The 21,330-nt window shown below is 41.2% G+C and overlaps 1 protein-coding gene across 2 annotated transcripts in view; it reads right to left on the bottom strand.

The window, feature by feature from the left end:
• Positions 1-20,964, bottom strand: part of lrch3 (leucine-rich repeats and calponin homology (CH) domain containing 3) — a 67,592-nt gene extending 46,628 nt beyond the window's left edge. For both annotated transcript variants that reach the window (XM_060923193.1, XM_060923194.1), the window contains exons 1-3: positions 20,643-20,964; positions 616-760; positions 361-487 (exon numbers count right to left, since the gene is read on the bottom strand). In XM_060923193.1, the coding sequence (XP_060779176.1) occupies positions 361-487; positions 616-760; positions 20,643-20,889 (519 nt within the window). In that variant the 5' untranslated portion in view covers positions 20,890-20,964. The remainder of the gene's footprint in view (positions 1-360; positions 488-615; positions 761-20,642) is intronic.
• Between the last annotated feature and the right edge of the window lie 366 nt (positions 20,965-21,330).

Raw genomic sequence — 21,330 nt, 5'->3', positions numbered from 1 at the left:
ACCGCAGACAAATAGAAGAGATAAATACACAAACATTTCCAGCCAGTGAAAAAAAGTGCTCTCGGTGCACACTGTCTCACTCTCAGTGCTACTGAGATACAGCACTAACATTACAACAAAACAAAGAACAAAAAAGTTAAATATTAAAATATATACAGTAAATATTTTATTATTTTCAATACAATAATTTGTATAATAATATAAATGAAGTAAATAAACGGATGAAGGTCTGAATCAGGGCGTTACAAGTTTTGCTGAGCACTGAGCATAATAGAACCTTCAGGTGTCACCAGGAGGTGGGTGTGGTTCTGTCTGGAATGCATCGTGTGGGTGTGGTCTCGGCATCATGTGACTACGCACCAGTTCAGTGAGCTGTCGGAGCTGACCCAGTTCTTCAGGCAGGGACACGAGTTTGTTGTTGCAGGCGATGAGCACTTTAAGAGGCAGACTGCACAGGTGAGCAGGGAGAGTGGACACCTGGTTCCGACTGCACACACACACACACACACACACACACACTGCAGTGAAAACCTTTCACTCAGTCACATTCTCACAGGCGGAGAGACACAGTAATGAGCCTCCTGTAATATGTAATACTCCTCTGCGTGTGCGTACCTGATGTTCAGGTAGGTGAGAGCCTGCAGGTTGATCAGACTCTCAGGTAGAGAGCGCAGGCAGTTCTGGTACAGGTTCAGATTCTCCAACGACACGAACATACACACCTCCACCGGCAGCTCAGGCAGTCTGTTACGCGACAGATCTATACAACACACACACAACCAGGAGAGTAAAACAACTAGTGTGTGTTTCTTTTTATTACTTTTTTGCTTGCTCTATAATCCATTTTTATTACCTCGCCCGGGGTGGAGTCCACCAGGGGGCGAGGTACTGTTTTCAGTCAGGTTTTTTTTTTTTTTTGTAAATGATATTACAAGAAAAAGGTCTGGATCAGTCTTCATGAAACTTTCAGGAGAGATGGGTGTTAGTCTCAAATAGAACCTCCGACATTTTGAGGGTCATCCGGTCAAGGTCACCAGAAAGGTAAAAATCGGTTTTGTTGTGTCTACTGCCTCATATAGAGGCGCTAGCCACGACATCATCGTGCCGTAAGAGTGTAACAGTCGCACGCTGCGCATACACGTGTTCTGATTAAAATGGCCGATGAGTGAATACAATTCGGTTCACCGTTTGAAATAAATGGACTAGACTAAAGAAATCGCTTTCAGACATGTTTATGCTTATTACAGAGTGAAAGTGCGTTCCACTGAGCTCTAGCGCCGGGCCATTCCCAGGAAATAACAGTTTGGGTCATGGCGACAGCGTGTGTGTGTCAGCCTCGGTTCAGAGGTTTCAGTCTGGAAAAGTGTAAGAGGTAAGAGTAGAATAATATAAAGTACAGACACTTGGGGCGGCACGGTGGTGTAGTGGTTAGCGCTGTCGCCTCACAGCAAGAAGGTCCGGGTTCGAGCCCCGTGGCCGGCGAGGGCCTTTCTGTGTGGAGTTTGCATGTTCTCCCCGTGTCCGCGTGGGTTTCCTCCGGGTGCTCCGGTTTCCCCCACAGTCCAAAGACATGCAGGTTAGGTTAACTGGTGACTCTAAATTGAGCGTAGGTGTGAATGTGAGTGTGAATGGTTGTCTGTGTCTATGTGTCAGCCCTGTGATGACCTGGCGACTTGTCCAGGGTGAACCCCGCCTTTCGCCCGTAGTCAGCTGGGATAGGCTCCAGCTCGCCTGCGACCCTGTAGAACAGGATAAAGCGGCTACAGATAATGAGATGAGATGAGACACTTGGTATATTTTACTTCTGTGATTTTTAAGTTGTTCATTTTTGGATTACGCTTCATTTTTGTGGCTACTGCCTCAGAGTAAATATATATTTTTTGCGGTCTGGTTTCCATCAAATCCTGCGCTCTGATTGGCTGGCGAGTGGGTCCGTATACGGACCCTGGTTACGGACCTCTGGCGACTCGCTCATTCACAACAACAAACATCATAGCAATTTTTGTCAACATTTATTTTCGCATTTCTCAGGAGAATAGCATTAATTTTACAGCGTGGATAGCGATAACGACAGTGTTCACAGCGAAAGCGAGTTTTACTACCCTGAGGAAGAAGAAATAAAAGAAAACATTTCAGGAGAAAGCTAAAAACCTCTAACTGTTGCTAACGCCGAGCAAAAACATGGCTGAATCCTGAATGACTCCTATTTGTATAAATAGGGGACGACATAGGCGGCAAAATGTAGTTTTTTCCTGCCATGGAAGTGCACTTGTATACCGAGGAGGAAGCCATTTGCATTACAGCCGTGAATGAGGATTCAAAATGGCGGCTCGGCTCGGTTTTCCCTTTCGGGCGCTCTCGTTTTCTGTTAGAATTTGGTAAAGAAAAAAATAAATATATTATTTACCAGCTTAAGATCGGTCCGTATGGTGAAATACCGTGACCTCGGCCTTGAATACGGGCCTCGCTCAGTACTTTCAAGACCTCGGTCACAGTATTTCACCATACGGACCTCCCAGCTGGTAAATCTCACACACACACACACACACACACACACACACACACACACACACTATATTTACTGTATGGACATGGGATCAGAAAACTATTTTATTTATAAGCAGGAGCCACATGGACCCATAGGAGACTGATTTGTTTTTTCGCGATATCTTCCTTCATATTCATCGTAAGTGTGACCAGGCCAGGTTTGTTTTGCCTGGAAACACTTGTTCTATGTTTTTTCACTTTTAATTTGAGACTTCAGGACAAAATTAACATTTTAACTCTATAATGAATTACTGCATGTAATTACATTTTTATTTTTAAATAATATATAACTTTTTTGTATTAATTTTTATATGTATTTTTTATATTTGTAATTTCTTGTCTTATACGTTATATAATACACAAACAAACTCACTCGTACATTTTTTTTTTTTGCCTTAAATCTATTTTTTCTGGGTATTTGATTTATTGAAATTTAAGAAATAATCTGAAAGTTTAAAGTTGTAAACAAAAAGTTCAGGCAGAAAAAAAAACCCTAAGGAAATGAAATGGTTTCTAATGAGTTAAAAACATAACAGTATAAATATAGATTGTAAAGTTTTAAAAAAAGATTTTAGAGTCTTCCTAAAGTTAATAACAATCAAATTTTCATGATTTTATTTTATTCTTTTTAAAATTCCATCCCCATTTACTCATTTTCCTCTAATTCCTAATTTACTTCTCAGTTGTTTTAAAGGCTGTTTGAGATTTTAGGAAATAATTCCAAATACTTTTTAAAAAACTCTCTACTGTATAATCCATTTTCATATTAAAGTAGATCACTTTTTAAAATTATATTCAGCAATATTTCAGGAAATAACGACAAGCATTTTTAATTCACTCTACAATACATTTTAGACTTTTTTTTAAATTTTATTTAATTCTCTGAGACTTGGAAATAATTAAGTGTTTAAAAAAAATCACTTTTTTAACTTCAAGTCAACCATGTATAATTTATTTTAAATACATTTTATCAATTGAGACTTTAGAAAATATTTCAAATCTTAAAAACTACATAGTTTAATTTATTGTCCTGAGATTTCTGTAAATATTCATTCACTTTTTAAATTGACTATAATAATTTTTGCATTCAATTCTCTATATTATAGTTTAACTTTTTAATTTAACATATTGCCTGCAATTTCAATAATATCAGTTATTAATTTTATTTACTCGATTGACCAAGATTTAAGAAATAATGAAAAGCATTAATTAATTTTTGCATGAAATTCTGCAATATATTTTTATTTCTATAATATTTCGTTCATTGAGATTTTAGGAAATAATTAAACGCATTTTGATTTTTTAAACTCACTATAAAAAAAATATCTAGATTATATTTTTATTCATCATTTATTTTATAGACTGGGACTTTAGGAAATAACTTTAATTAACTCTAATCATCTTTGTTGTTAAATTAAATATTTTATTTTAATTATTTTATTAATTGAGCATTTTAGGAGAAAAAAAAAAAAAACATTTATAATCCAAGTTGCGGAGAAAACATTTTCCCAGCGTTTATGTGAAACAGACCCACACACCCCCTTCACACACTTAGAGAGCTTCCTGATGTGAGAGTCAATAAGAAAAATTCTGGAATCAATGTTTTTCATCGTGAGGTTCTTCAGCAAGAGACAGCATCAGGGTCGAGTTACGCGTGTGACGTGTTTTCTCTTTGTTCAGAAAGGTTCAGGATTTATGATCTCCTGAGCGGTTACTGAATATTTCACCTGTTGCGTGTTAGTTCAAGTAAACTGATCGCACATGAGCTGCAGATGTGTCGTTTCTCTTTCCACAGAAAATTCCAGAACAGCGAGTTACGATAACACACGATACGTGACAACACGCTGCCATGATATCCAGTGATGTTTATATATGACGAGTTATATTATATTATTATATTACATTATAAACCTGCCCCATATTACACACTTTGTATAGAAGTGGCGCAATTTAACATCACAGAACTCAAATTACGAGAATGAGATACGACTGCGATTGCGGAACACTGTGACATCATCAAAGATGATCGGAAAATAAGTTTTGCAGTGGTCGACTCTCCAGAAAGAGCTCTGACTTTTCTCTTTTCTGTCGTCTCATGCCGAAACCAAACACTTAAAACGCAGAATAACAAAATATACCTCTGAATGATGTGTTTCAGGAGAAGTGACTTGTTTGGCCACGCCCCCTACAGCAAGCACTTACTTAATATGGGGGGAAAAAAAATATACATGGAAAAATCTATTCTCCAAAATAAATAAATAAATAAATAAAAAAAAAACCCAGCAGTATTGAAAAAAGAAGAAAACTTTAACTATAAATAATTTTTTAAAAAGTTGCACAAAGAAAATCAACAAAATCTCAGAAAAGTGATGTCGATATATCAGTCTCACGATGTTCTGATATCGATATTGTAATCGTAATCTCTCAGGTCGTTACATGACTCGTTTTTTTCCTTCCCTGCACGCTTTTGGGGATTTTTATGATGCCTTTTCCAGCCTGAGTGGATTTATATTTATAGCCATGCAGCTGTGTGGAGATCCGGCAGGACAGGAAGTGCAGCTGACTGCGACGTCTAACTAACCGAGCCGGAGGATACAATCAGACTCTCTGTTCTTCCAAATCAAATTTTCACTGTAAGAAACAAAACTTCATTCCTCAGGTTTGTTTTTATTCCCCACTGATAAGCCAAGGTGCGTCATGTCTGTACACGTTCAGCACTGCGATAATCTCCTGACGACCTCTAAGGACTTCATTCCTCTTCTTCCATTCTATCCTCTCTTTTCCTCTCTGCTCTGCTCTGATGTGATGTGATGATGCGTTTAGCTTCTTATCCATTAAACGTGCTGGATATCGCAATGATGACGAGAAGTACAATCGGTTTCACCGCGTTAATATACCCAGAAAAATACCCAACCAAAATACGTTATTCAGGAGCGATGAGTTAAGTCTAAAAGTTAGCAATATTTACACGGAGGAGAAAGTGTTGTATTCGGAGTCGGGTTACACGCATGCTTAAGTCGTCATTCTGATCATCAACATCGCCGGTGTGTGGTTTATAATTTCAAGGTTGCCAGATATGTCTTGAGCAGAAGCATTAGAGACTGGGTTTTCAACATAAGCGCCCACAAACCTGTAGAAAATTTAGGGATAGAAAATATGGACCGAAAAATGAAAAAAAAAAAAAAATTTCCTAAAAACAAACAAACAAAAAAAACCCCATAATGCCTCGTCCCCTGGTGGACTCCATCCCTGGCAAGATAAAAATCACAGAAGTAAAATATACCAAGTGTCTGTACTTTATATTATTCTACTCTTACAGGTTTTGAAACTGAAACCTCCGAACCGAGGCTGACACACACACACACACACACACGCTGTCGCCGGGACCCAAACTCTTATTTCCCGGAAATGGCCCGGCGCTAGAGCTCAGTGGAACACGCTTTCCCTCTGGAATAAGCATAAACATGTCTGAAAGCGATTTCTTTAGTCTAGTCCATTTATTTATAATTTAAAATTTATAATAATAAAATGAACAGAGCAGGGAAGTTATCATCAATGGGGTTTAAAAGTGGGTGTGACCAAAATCCGTTGTATGCAAATGAAGCAGGTAATGATCCAATCAGCGTTTTTGTAGGAGGGGTCTTTCCGAGGCAGCGCTCCTGCAGTCTGAGCTCAGAGCTTTTTTTTTTTTCAAATCTTTTTGGTGACCATGACCGGATAACACCCAAAATTTTGGAGGTTCAATGTAGAGCCCTGCACTCCCGCGGGACCCGACGCAAAGCAGTGCGGCGCGGGACAAATTTTGAAAGCTCATTGCGGGCGTGGGCGGGAGGGGGAGTGCACGATGCGGGAGCGGGCGGGAGAGGTGATGAGCTGCAGTCCCGCTAACTAAAAACGTGTTTAAAATAAAATTTATAAATTATTAATTTATGTCTATCATATATAATGTGCTGGATATTTTATCTGGCATTAATAAAAACATTTTAAGATGCCCAAATTTGCGGATGTGGTCTAATCTCACGTATGTTTCCGATTCCTTTCCGCTCTTGAGATCTCTGATCATGGCAGAAGAGCAGAGCTCCTCTAGTGAAGCTCACACTAGATATTTATGCTCAAATCCACTCAAAGTAGGGGGCGGGGCACCATCACACTGTGTCTTTAAATTATATTAATTTCTTATAGGCCTACTTGTGTTTCCTAGAATGTAAATGTGAGGAGTGACAGATAAGCTACGTGCAATGTACAATATTCTTAATATGCACTGTAGATGTTGGTAGGTGTGTTGGGTATCTCTGTAAAGCCTCAGCTGCGCATGCCACCTGGCAACGCGCACCCTCGCTACGTGCGCTAGGTGAAGGATCGATCAGCGGAGAGCTCAGCTAAGCTCAGCGTGTTTAATTCCCCAAGCCAATGACAAGAACTTTCGTGAGAAATAACGCGAACGTCTGCATCATGCGGGATTTGCGGGTGGGAGCGGGACAAAATATGGCAGGCGCGGGCGGGAGCGGGACTGAAAATTCTGTCCTGCGCAGACCTCTAGTTCAATGAGACCAACTATCCTGAAAGTTTCATGAAAATTGGTCCAGTCATTTTCCTGTAACATTGTTTACAAACAAAACAAACCCGACCGAAAACAACACCTCGCCCCCGGTGGACTCCGTCCCGAGATAAAATAAATAAATAAATAAATAATGATGATGATATATGAACGTGAACAATGCTCCAAGTGTTGAAATAAATCTCATATAAGTCTAGTATGTTTCTTGCCAATATTTTACGGCACTAATTAATCGCTGAATTAATCAATTTAGCAAAATGGCTGTAGTGTGCGGGATGTCGGTGACGATCACGCTTGTTTAAATTTATCAAACTAATAAAATTGTCACTGCCAGAATCAGATCAATGCTCTTTCCGTGCCAGGGTTTGAAGGACCGAGCACTCATCATCTACACTTACACAGAAAATTTAATTCCAATAATAAATTAATATCGAAAGAATTTTCACTCCTCGTTATGATGAATTCATTAATAGTGACGTAAATGTGTGTGTGTTCATTCATAGCGTTTTTGGGTGTATTTATATCCAAAACTAATAGGATAATACGACTGTGGGGACATCAAATTGTCAGAAGGTGGCGCTGGACTTGATCCTTATCCTCATTTGATCTGACATCATGAAAAAAAAAAAGTAGCTGGAACGTGCTTCTGTTTTTGTCAAACTCCACCCCCTGCGTGCACAACTCTCGTGTTAAAACATAACAGCGCTTAAAAGGTGCAATAGCCCCCCCCCCAAAAAAAAAAAAAAAACCCTGAAGGATATGTAGAACATGATGAAACAAAAAATAAACAACTAATTGATTAATCTGGGGACTTAGCAAAATTTATTATTATTATTTTTTTAAATCGTCCAGAAAACCTATTTGGAAAACAGACTTCCGGTCCCGAATGCTTTGTGTTTGGACACGCCTCCTGTCGTCTATTTTATAGACACTGCAGATCCTGGAGGCGGAGCTTCGTGAACATGAACAGGGATCTTTCTAAAGGCTTACTTGTGCTCAACGTTAAATATGTATAAGAATATGGGCGGAGCCTTCTTTATGGACGAACTCATGGTGACAGCATAGCCAATAATTCAGGCAAAACCATGACGAATACATTTTTTAAATGGTAGAATTTTTCAGAAGAGGTTATGCAATGTAGAAAGAAGTTTTACTGCAGTCTACAACGCTGCCTCTGCTTTTTACTCGTTCTTAATTCGTGCATTATTATGCCCTCCTCCGGCGCCATGTTTGTTGTCGTCAGAACCGCTCGACTCTGAGCTGCCCTCTAGTGGATGTAGCACTGAACATCCACGCCAACGTAAAGGACACATGGAAGCATGTACCTTTAAATCGTGAGTTTCATCTGAAATCTTATGGAATCAATTTTGTGCCAAAATGTTCATACAATACTTTTGAAATATCAAACAAAAACGATAAATCAAAATTTAAGAAAAAAAAAAAAAGTCAATTTTTTTAGACTGGCAAACAAATTATTCGTGTAATCATGCAAAATATCAGTCTATTACTCTTCAGAAACCTTTTATTTTTGTTCCGCGTCTTTCTCAGTTTTGTTTGACGTAATTTATTCTGGTTGCGATTCCAGCTTTCTCGTTTGCGCTCCCTGACTTTTTGCTTGCAGTTTTGGCACAAACTTCCCGTGTGGGCGGGCTGTCCAGGAACGCATTCCCATTGGCTAACTTGTGTTTGACTGACAGCTACGCTCAGCCATTCCCTACTCGGATTCCGGCGGACTGTTTGGCGAGTGACCGATCCATTGACGGTAAACAAGGATGGAGTGGACTTCAGTGGCGACTATGATACTGAATTAATTCAACAAAGTGTAAGTGCGGGACAGATGTGCTGTATGTGTTGCAGTAGTGCCTATTACGCAGGCGTGCTTAACGTTAGCAAGACAGCTATTATATTGGGTAGTGGAGCAAAGTCTAACATTTGACTTGCCACGAAACACCTGCATAATGTGCACTACTGCAGCACATCTGTCCCGCACTTACACTTTGTTGAATTAATTGAGTAGCATAGTCGCCACTGAAGTCCACTCGATCCTTGTTTACCGTCAATGGATCGGCCACTCGTCAAACAGTCCGCCAGAATCCGAGTAGGGAATGGCTGAGTGTAGCTGTCAGTCAAACACAAGATAGCCAATGGGAATGCATTCCTGGACAGCCCGCCCACACGGGAAGTTTGTGCCAAAACTGCAAGCAAAAAGTCAGGGAGCGCAAACGAGAAAGCTGGAATCGCAACCAAAATAAATTACGGCAAACAAAACTGAGAAAGACGCGGAACAAAAGCCTAGGTCACAACCGGACGTACGGTTTTTTGGCCGTGCAATTTTTGGCGTTTCCCAAATCGCTGCGTTTTTTTTGTTCATGGAGAAAGACGCACGTTGGCCATAAGTTTGTCTCGTAAGCGCCCGTAGAGTTTGTTTGACATGACAAAGAACCTCTGCGGCCGGTCTGCGGCTCGAAAATCAGCACGTCACACACGCACCCTCCGTGCGTTTCTTGCACGTAGACCGGCCGTAGGAGCACGTACAGCCGGTTGTGACCGAGGCTAAAAATAAAAGGTTTCTGAAGAGTAATAGACTGATATTTTGCACAATTACACAAATAATTTGTTTGCCAGTCTAAAAAAAAAAAAAAATTCACTTTTTATTTATTATTTTTTTTTTTTTATTTTGATTTATCGTTTTTGTTTGATATTTCAAAAGTATTGTATGAACATTTTGGCACAAAATTGATTCCATAAGATCTGAATATCTGAAAATCCTCACTCCTTGAACGGTGGTGCAACCAAGACGCCTGCTTTAAATAATCAGTTACAGTCCACAAAGAGAATTTAAATCCACTGAATAGAAGAATTTGAATGTTGTCTGACCACGTGACGAGTAAACGCTCCGTTCACTCAGACCTTCAAACAGCATCAGTGAGAGGATTCCAGAAACGAAACGAAATGTAAATCACACTTTATTCTCTTCTTTTAGTCGAGATAAAAATATGACTCCTTCATAAACACCTCATAAGAAGCCACGTCATGTGATGTGAGAGAACGGTGTTATGAGTGCTTGTTTCCTTTAATTTCATTGTTTTCAAAGGTTTACAGTTTTCCTGAATACGTCATGCCATGAAGCACTCATGAGAGATACGAGCTCAGGATTGAAAAGAAAAACAACGATGGAAAAAAAAAAAAAGAAAAATCAACGATGCATTGTTTATGTGCGGAAGAAACACGGAGTCCAAAACACACACACGCACGCACACACACACGCACCATGTGGTCATACAAGGAGCGATTTAAAATACTCGCTGTGCTAAAATATAAAAACTCCTGTCGTGTGACGGGCAGCAGATAAAAACAAACAAACAAACAAACACACCACACTGTGTACAAGACCTCATCGCTTTAGTCCCGGTTCCTCTTTCTCTCCACTTCATTTCCCCCCGTGATCCAAAATGACACTTTTACACCACGTTAATTTCCCCTTCCTTTGTTGTATCACATCAGTTATTCTCTTTACCAGCAGCTCTGCTCCAAATCACAGGTTTATTCCGATTAATGCTCTCGCTCTCATACTTCGTTTCCATAGCAACAGCTCATTCACAGGGATGTGTACAGCAGACGCACCACAAACAAACAGATTTAAAAACAAATGCTAATATGCGGAAGTTTTCCGTTTACGGAAGGAGTCTCCAGTGTCAGCGCTTTGGAACAAGCTGGAACTTTCTCAGGTGATGTGACCCTTTTTTTTTACTTCAAACACTCTGGGTCATTCTGTTAGAGGAAAATAATCAACATCAACAGCAGCAACAGGAAGCCGCTTCATCACACCTCTTCATCGATGATTACTTTCCTAAAACAGCACAACGCTCGAGTTCTTTTCCCCCTGCTTTACGTCTGCTCAATACCACAGCACAGTTTAATTCTCTGATCTGATTCGTCAGAACATGAGCAGTAATTTTTCTGAGAACACAAAATGGAAAATTAGCTCCGGCTGGAAGGAACGAATGGAAGGTTTAAATTAACGCGTTGTCGTTTCCATAGTAACAGCTCCTACACGGAGACGTGTACGGTAGAAACTCCGTATAACCCAAGATGAATAATAAACCAATTTTAAAACGTGTTGCTGAACAAAGTCAAACATATAATCAACAGAGTGGTGACGGGTTTTGTGAGGAGACGTTTATGTAGCATTTGTGGAAGGAGTCTCCAGTGTCAGAGCTTTAACAGGTCACATTTCGCAGCTCAGGAAAATCTCTATGCTTTCAGAATTCTCTGTGAAATGACAGGCTGCATTTTTTATTTTTTTTATGAGAGCGAGAGAGAGAGACGGGCAGAGACAGAGCACGAGAGACGGGCAGAGCGAGGCAGACAGCGCGAGGCAGGCAGGCAGAGCGAGAGAGAGAGAGAGACAGGCAGGCAGAGCGAGAGAGAGAGAGAGACAGGCAGGCAGAGCGAGAGAGAGACAGGCAGGCAGGCAGAGCGAGAGAGAGAGAGAGACAGGCAGGCAGGCAGAGCGAGAGAGAGAGAGAGACAGGCAGGCAGGCAGAGCGAGCGAGAGAGAGAGACAGGCAGGCAGGCAGAGCGAGCGAGAGAGAGAGACAGGCAGGCAGGCAGAGCGAGAGAGAGAGAGAGAGACAGGCAGGCAGGCAGAGCGAGAGAGAGAGAGACAGGCAGGCAGGCAGAGCGAGAGAGAGAGAGACAGGCAGGCAGGCAGAGCGAGAGAGAGAGAGACAGGCAGGCAGGCAGAGCGAGAGAGAGACAGGCAGGCAGGCAGAGCGAGAGAGAGACAGGCAGGCAGAGCGAGAGAGACAGGCAGGCAGGCAGGCAGAGCGAGAGAGACAGGCAGGCAGGCAGGCAGAGCGAGAGAGACAGGCAGGCAGGCAGGCAGAGCGAGAGAGACAGGCAGGCAGGCAGGCAGAGCGAGAGAGACAGGCAGGCAGGCAGAGCGAGAGAGACAGGCAGGCAGGCAGAGCGAGAGAGACAGGCAGGCAGGCAGAGCGAGAGAGACAGGCAGACAGGCAGAGCGAGAGAGACAGGCAGACAGGCAGAGCGAGAGAGACAGGCAGACAGGCAGAGCGAGAGAGACAGGCAGACAGGCAGAGCGAGAGAGACAGACAGGCAGAGCGAGAGAGACAGACAGGCAGAGCGAGAGAGACAGACAGGCAGAGCGAGAGAGACAGACAGGCAGAGCGAGAGAGACAGACAGACTGTTTACTGCAGCTTTAATGTCAGTGAGAACAGGGACTAACTTGTCTCTCAGATGTTCTACAACATTAACTCTCACGATAAACCATTAAAAAGTGCATTAAGGGCCAATTTATGCTGACAACCCAGTCCTCGTAGACAGCGTCGCAGATGGCGTCTGCGTAGCCCCCCCCCCCTTCGCAGACGCTCTGCGCGCACCTCCCAAAAATTGTGACCACCGCAGAAGCCTCGCAGACAGCGTCGCAGACAAGAGGGCTCTGATTGGTCCACTCTACATTCGCTGTACACGCACTTCCGCTTCCCTACTTTCCTGGTTTGTTTTCACGACCGGCATTTTTAAAAACACGAGCGAAGATGGAGCAGCACGAAGAGCGGTTGATCGAGGAAGTGAGGAAGTACGTACATCTATACGACTCCAGTTCTAGTCATTATAAGTAACCGGAGGATAAACACTCCACTAACCACACCCACCAACTACTCCTAGCGATTTCGCGACTTCGCGCCCCCGTGCGTTGTGGCGGTGAATAACATCGCGCACGCCTATTACTCCCCGCTCAACGATAAATTACAACTGTCTGCGAAAAGCTATCTGCGAAAGCCTTGTCGCAAGAGCATGCAGAGGCCTTAATGTTGAATAATAAACACTATAATCCCTCACAGATCGCTGTGGTGTCAGCGGAATAAAACACTCCAGAGCGTGCAGTTATAAGAAACTAATCCACTCCAGTGTGCTAACGGTAAATCCGTTTCATGCCGTAGATTATTTCTGTATAAATAAACATCACGATCCGGCGTCTTACATGTTAAATACTCTGCAGATAAAGAGGTAGTTTTGTGAAAGCCGGGGTGTAAATAATCATTCGTACATATTAGCTCAGAGTTACAGCTGGAGATAATCGGCAAAACCCGGAGGATCGGATGCTGGAGAAAGCTTATGGAATATCGGATCCTGTAACATGGGGCAAAGACCAGAAGTGGGTTTGGAAAATAAGTGCTTTGGAACTTAAATTATTTACGTATTAGTAGACTTGGATTTATACTATATTACTTTTTTTATATTTATAATTTAAGTGTGAAGTTTGTGTGTGTGCGAGTTTGAATGTAAATTGTTTCAGTGAAAAAACCCACAGCTTTGTGGTAAATTCTGATCTCGTGGTTCAACAGAAACTGGAGTAAAGAAAAGCGACTGGTGAAAATGTGCCTCTGGGAAAATAAAGCGATGGCGTATAAACAAGTCTGTTCATGAGTCCATGATCACATGACTGTTCTTGCTGGAGATGTGATGCATGTTCTCGCTCATCCGGACACGAACATGACTTACAGCACGACGTTCATGATGCAGACAAACGGAGAGTTTATTAAAGTGGATACGAAGGGATTTATTCTTTAAGGGTCACGTGAAAAGGCTGGGAATTCTCAAAAACCTTCATCACCTTTATTTGGAGCCTCGATTAAAAACACATCCTCATGCTAGTTCACTCGGTCAGGGACGAAAGGCACCATCGAGAACATTTAGTGGAAACCAGTCGCTTTATTTCATTGGCATTAATTTAAAAATATTAAAATGAACAAAAGGTCAAAATAAATAAAATAAATGGCAGTGTATAAACGGAGGACGCACCGGTCTGTCTGTTTTAACAGATTTAGCACTCGCTTATTATTATTAGCACAGAAGTGAGTCAAACTAACTTCCACTTCTGTTTTTCTGTCTCTCTCTTTATCCCGATTGTTTATTTCATGCTCTGATCTACCTGTACACTTTACCTTTTATGGTGTTTTTTGGGCGTCACTGCATGCAAATGAGCTCCGGCAGGAAAGCACTTTACAGCTAATCAACATACTGTACACACACGGGTACGAAGAAACTCAGCGATTAGCTGATGCAAGCATTTACAACAACGGAGGATAATAAATGAAGGTCCGTTGTGCGTGTAAACAAAAACACTTGGTTGCAGAAAGACCCGAGTCGAATCGGAGAACCTGAAGAACCCATCAAGATCATCTTTTATTTAGAAATCAAGATAAACTAACATATCAACATCACACCTACTGCTTCCAGTCAGTTTGGAATTACTGATAATATTATTATTAAAAAAAAATCACAATATGTCCTAAAATTAATGTATATATTTTATCACGATACTGAAACGTCATCATATCGACCAGGATTAATCAGCGTTTCGGTTTTATGATTACAGCGTTGCATAAAAAAAAAAGTTACAAATAATCCTACATTTAAATTAAATATAATTTACAAACTATTATATTTAATTTGTGTCTATATTAATACATATACGTACACAGACTTCTCTACATGGCTATAATAAAAAATAAATAAAATATTAACACCGCCTGCAATTTCTTTTTTCTTAATTTTACAATTTCGAAAAATATAGTACAAAAGTTTTAGCACCACATGAGCAGCTTCCAGTCAGTGTGTAATGATTATTTTTAAAAAGGTATCATCGTACCTGAGAAGAGAGCTAATAATCACTGATCATGATATCGATACTATCATACATCATTGTATTATACAGCGTGCCAATACTTTTAACCCTCCAGCTCGACGTCTTCGTCGGCTCACGTCCGTGTGGAAACAATCGCAGCCTCGCACACAACCCAGCCTATAATTAACAAACCAAAACAAACGCACTGCGGCAGGAATCCAGCTCTATTTTAAAGCACATCTCGCCGCAAGAATTTCCACATTCCTTTAAACCTCGCGCGTTCCTCGGAGCGCCGTTCCTCTCTCCCATGACAGCTGGAAGGCCACGTCCAATTTCCTGCACCGCTGAGACGACACGTTTTATACGACGATCGATAACGACGCGCGAGAGGAAACGTGACGGACTTACGATGTGGTTTTAAATGATAGGAGTCGTGTGATTAGTGTCAGGGCTGGGCAATACCATTGTTATATCATCAATATTGTGATAAAATAGGTATAAATAAAATATAATTATTATCAATGTTATGCAACATGAGAAATACAAAACCTGACTGACGAGACATTACAGTTCTGTACTTAATCGCTTAAAATTGTAAAAATGTTACCATTTTTACTGTTTTTTTTTTTAATTTATTAATTTAGTTTCTTTTAAGTTAAAAATGATAATTTTGCAAATGTGAAATAAAATAAACACTTTTTTATTATTGTTTACAAACTGAAATATATAATTTATTATAAACTGTTTCTGAGAATTGTGATACGCTTATGTTGCGCCGCCCCAATTCACACTAAAAATCGTTAAGAAAAAAAATATAAAATTGAACACTACAATAGTTTGTGATGAGATTCGCGTGATGAGCGGTGGATCTGTCTCCGTCTCCAGAGCAACGATGGCTAAGAAAAATGAAAACCATAACATTTCCAAAACTTTCATAACTCAAAAACTAAACAAAACATCACACGAATTCGCAGATCTCGTAATCCGAACAAATCTCCGCCTAATTTATAAACTTGATTTGATAAAAAACTAAAGCTATTTGTAACAAATGAAATACCTAATAAATAAAAAATAAAAACTTCTACCGAGTGGATGTTTATAATCCAGTAATAAAATAATAATAATAATAATAATTAAGAAGAAAAAAAAATCATTCCAAATAGGAAACTTTAGAAAATCATTTCCTGTGACTTCATGTAAATTTCAACAACAAATCATTTGGAAATTATAAATCAGAAAATGTATTTCTTTACATTTCAGGAATTATTAGATTTTTAAAAAATTTATTTATTAAAAATAATTTAAATAAGATAACGACAGGTCACTTGTGAAGGAAACACGCGATCCGAGGCGGCGGTTTCTGTATTTGTTGTAAAATGGCTCTACGATATCGTCCTGTATAGCCACGCCCACAATGTTTTTTGTTTAAAACCTTGTTAGCGCGTGTACTTGTTCAGACTGTGCATTAATCTATGGTAAACTGTTTTATCCGGATTCTTCCACGAACGACCTCATACGTTTACGAACATTTTTTAAAACACAGCTATCCCATCGTGTTTTATGAACATAGCCGAACCAGAAATCCTCATATCGGTCAGCCATGTTGATGTTTTCCTTCATTCCGTCATCTCTCACTCTCGACACGCAGCTCTTTAACGTTGTTAAGACGTTTAACGTAACCGTGATCACGTGAGCCTTTTCAAACCATTTTTACGTTTTCACGTGCAGGGCTTTCCACAAGCGCCGGCTGCCGGCCATACAGCCGACTACACAATTAAGTCCAGCCGGCTACTTTAATGACTATTATTTTTGTAGCCCACAGGCTCTAAATATTAATTTTCGATTTTAATCAGGGATGCAAACGGCGCGCCTTTTGGCAGATGCCGCCTTTTTCACGGCTGAATCGCGCAGATCTGATTTTTTTTTTTTTTTTTGGGGGGGGGGGGCGCGTTGGAGTGTCTGATTATAATTTCAAAGTAAATTCTGTATTAAAATTACTAAATAAGCAAATGCCGTTACAGTCCATGAAACACAGGAAGTATAATGGCCCTTTTCCACTACCCTTTTTCAGCTCACTTCAGCCCGACACGGCTCGCGTTTCGACTACCTCAGAGCAGCATGACTCAGCTTGCTTCAGCCCTACTCAGCACCCAAAACTCGCACGGTTTTGGAGTAGGGCTGAAGCGAGCCAAACAGAGCCGAGTGGGGGTAGGGGCGTGAGCAGACACTCCCCTGTGCACTGATTGGTGAGGAGGAGTGTCCTCACATGCCCACACACGCCCCGCGAGCACGCTGGGATCTGTAAACACCGTAAACCCGGAAGAAGAAGAATTACGAGAATTATGAAGCCTTATGCGCCTCGCCTCATCTATACGCTCTTGCCAGTATCTGTTGGCGTTGTCGGTGACAACAAGCCACAGCACCAAGACCAGCAACACTAACGACTCCATGTCCTCCATGTTTATTGTTTACTATCCGGGTCGTGAGACTACCGCTTAAAAGGTCACTGATGTCACTGTTTGCGCCGCCTAACGACATCATGTGACGTCTACCCACTTTCGCTAACTCCACCCAATGTGTCCACCCACTTCCAGCCAGCACGGTTCAGTGCGGTTGTAGTCGAAATGCAACTCCAACAGCCCCACTCAGCTTGACTCAGCACGGCACGGCTCAGCCCAACTCAACCGCGTTGGTAGTGGGAAAGCGGCATTAGTCTGAGAAGAAAACAGTAAATCAGAAAGCTGCAAACGTGCGCAGCTTTCTGATTTACTGTTTTCTTCTCATACTTGTACTTCCTATGTTTCATGGACTGTAACAGCATTTGCTTATATACAGAATTTGCTTTGATGAAATTATAATCAGACACTCTAACGCCCCCCCTAAAGCAAAAAAATCGGATCTGCGCGATTCAGCCGTGAAAAAGGCGGCATCCGCCAAAAGGCGCGCCGTTGGCATCCCTGATTAATAAAATTAAATGTTTATCTAACGGACTGACAATAATGTCAAACTGAACCGCACTCATTTAAGTTGCGATTCGAGCTGTTTGTACCGATAATAACCACAAATTGCCCGCCAACTCGTTGATCAAGGGAGAGTAACTCATCCGCGGCCCCGACATGCGGTGTGTGCGCGCGCGCACTCGGCGGAGGCAGTAGTGTGTCGGGGCCGTCGGAGGGAACAGAAGCAGAGATGTGTCTCCGGTTATTCTGTCTCCGGTAAACCAGTCTTCTCTCGTTCAATTACGTGCTGGCATCAAAAGACACCGTTGGTTGTAAATGAAGCCAAACTGAGTGGTTGGAGTGTATTTTCATACACAAATGGAGAAATGTTGGCTGAGTGTTTGTGTAGCCCCACTGCAGACCGTTGTCGTTGTTAATTCATAGCATGCTCAGCTGCGTGAATGTGTCATGCACCGAAAATAAGAGATTTACAAGCCAGGAACGCCTCATGATGCAATACGCAAGAAAAGAAAGAAGATTTACCTCCATTTTACTTTGTATTTGAGTAAAGTGAATAAATAAATGGTCTGTGGAAAATACATTTAATCCTGGGAACTGCGTGCACAGGAGTTTATTTTGTGTTTATTTGTCATGGCTGGCTAGTATGAGCCTTAGTGGAAAGCCCTGCGCGTGGATGGAATTTTTTTTCGAAAATGTTGTTTGTGTGGATGGTAACGGAAGAAAGCTACATTTTCAAAAGTATATGAATGTGTGTGGGCGGGGCCTGAAGTCTGTAGATTGTGTCACGTAAGAATTGTGGACGGAGCAAAAATATATAAATCACATTTTTCCCCCATTTCTGTTTCTTCATGTTCTTCCATTTTTGATTGGGAAACGCCCACTTTCCACAAGCAAATCAAACCCTGATGAATAAAACCGGAAGCCCCACCCAGTCAAAACTGCATCATGCTGCAGAAAAAAAAAAAAAAAAAAAAACTCCTGGTTGCATAAATGCAAATAAACCAGAACATCACAAAAAACGTGTTTGCTATTCTTATTTTAAGTTTACATGAAACGGTGAAAAATTCTGCCGACTCATCCGACACTTGTCCAATCAAATGCTTCCTGGAACACAAGTCCCACCCACTGGTCACATCTCCATCTCGATCTCCTGGAAATCAGACGACAGTCAGACTCGGACCCCATCATTATTTCTTTCGCAGTCGACTGGAGCTGATTATGTCGAAACGTTTGACATCGTCACATAACATCAGATTTTACAGTCAACGCAACATCCATTTGAATATTCATGACATTTATGCTGCATAATTGCAATTATGTTAACGAGAAGGCATGTATGCACACAGTCTAATCAGATTGTAGATGAAAATCTGATTTTTGGAATATAATAATTCCATTCAGCACGTCTACAATCCGAGTAAAGATCTGGATTTACGAGACGCTCGATCAGAATTGAAAACTATGTCTTTCAGGAAGCCGTTAAAGAAAATGGAGCGACAATTAGCAAGACAAAGCAGTAATGAAGTCATTAAGCGCTTTGTTTGATTCCAACACGCCCAGTTTGTAGTTAAACACAGTCACAGAGTGTTAATGCGACTTTCCAGAGGAACAGCCTCGGGCAACAAGCTAACCGTGCAGGAACAAGCCCGTGACTGTTCAGTTTCCCACACCACAACAACTGCCGGTTCTCTTTCGGATTTCTTTTAAAAGTTTACCGATATTGGTATGGAGTATTGATCCGATTCCCTGCTCACTTACACGTAAAAACACTCTGGATATAATTCACAATTAACATTAACACTAAACACTTAAATCTCAAACACCAGGCTTTTTCTAGATCACCAAATACTTTTGAACGCAAGGTCAGAATTTTTAATCTCAGCGTCAAAAATTTAAAAGAAGAAAAAGTTCAGACCTGGACACGGAAATTTACTTTCTTTTTAAAGTCAGAAATAAAAATACGACATAACAGTTTAAAGGTTTTTGTTATGCTTTAAAAAAAAACTTCCTGGAGTTTAATCTAGAGATTTATTACATCACAAGTTTAATTTGCATAACAGCACAGGGACGTGACAACAGCCAATCAGATTGCAGCGCCTCAGAAATTCAAACCATCATCATCTACATGTACAACACATTCACGATGATGTTCCAGGATATCGATATCCGATATCGGATCGACACATCCCTAATATATATTTTTTAATTCTATTCAACAGTTTACACATAAAAATAAACAATTAACAACTAATAATTAATTAACTAACAAGGCAGAATGTCCGCGTTTAACACTTTTTAAAAATTATGATTATTTTTAAGCATTTTGTTAAAAAAAAACCGATATATCGAAATACCAGCCAAGTTTGAAGTTATGACAAATCTGACAGGCTTGAATTGAACTAAAGGAAGAATAACAAATAACCGCGACGTACAAACCAAGTGCACTACATAGAGCGCATACGTCATTGTTTCATACCCTATATAGTGCACATATAGAGTGAATAAGGACTTTATTAGGATTTAGCCTCACGCTAATAAACACCTCTGTCAGATAGCACAGGCTAGTCAGGTATGCTAGTTCGTAGCTAATTGTGGAAGTGCTAAACAAAAATAAAATAAAAAAGAGAGTTGACGTTTCTAGTGATGGATATTAACCGTTGTTGGATCGCTAGTTATTGAAATAAACTACCCACTAGTTAGCTAACTGGCTAATCTGCAAACCCTGACGTAAAGTTTAGCCCGAGCACACACCCGTGTTTACTCCCTGAATGGAGCTAATGCTAATTAGCATACCAGCTCGATTACAGTAAACAACCCGATTAATTTTTTTTTTAAGATAAATTCGGGCTTGAATGTGAACCGGGTGAGATTAGAACAGCTCGAGTTGTTAATTTAAACCGCAGGACGCGTTAATAAGCTGCGTACCGGCCCGGGTCGTGTCGGTGAGGTCGTGAGTAGCGGCGCTCCTCGGGAACTCCTTCAGCTTCCTGCCGCTCAGGTTGAGGCAGCCGGTGGCCGCGGCTTCTTCGAACGCCCGGTCCAGGGAACGGTTCCAACTCGCAGGTCCCGGCACGGTTAATCCGTTCCCGGTGGTCCCTGACACACCGCTGCTCCCCCCGACAGCGAATCCAGGCACGGTGCTTTCCGCAGAGAGCAACACCGAGGCCGCCATTACACAGCGAACTCCCACTGATTCTCCCTGCTCGTCCCTGCCTTGTTTTCCTTTCCCACCAGTATTCAGACACGTTTCCGTCTCCTCCACGAGGATTGGCTAAAACAAGCTGGACACCGAATTAGCCGCGTGCGCTAGCATAGAGCAACACGTCCGGTCATCCGCCATATTGGAAAGGTCTCACAGAGCGAAGAATGGTACAACATGAATGGACAAATCTGTCATTTTGAACCATGGCCGTAGCCAGCTATGAGGCCACCTCGGTCATTTTTAAGAGCTGAAAATACATTTGTACACTAAATATTCAACTGGATAAAAAAATAAAGAATAACATTAAAACGTCTCTGTAAAAAGTGTATTGTCTGTTTCGTGCGCGCAGCTCTGAGACCAAGAACACAAAAACGAATGAGTGCACGCGTGACTCGGCGGAGGAACGCAGTG

Source organism: Neoarius graeffei, chromosome 6 (assembly GCF_027579695.1).
Source record: "Neoarius graeffei isolate fNeoGra1 chromosome 6, fNeoGra1.pri, whole genome shotgun sequence".
Lineage (NCBI taxonomy): Eukaryota > Metazoa > Chordata > Actinopteri > Siluriformes > Ariidae > Neoarius > Neoarius graeffei.
Note: the sequence above shows the minus strand (reverse complement) of the source record. Positions and strands in the feature narration are given on the sequence as shown.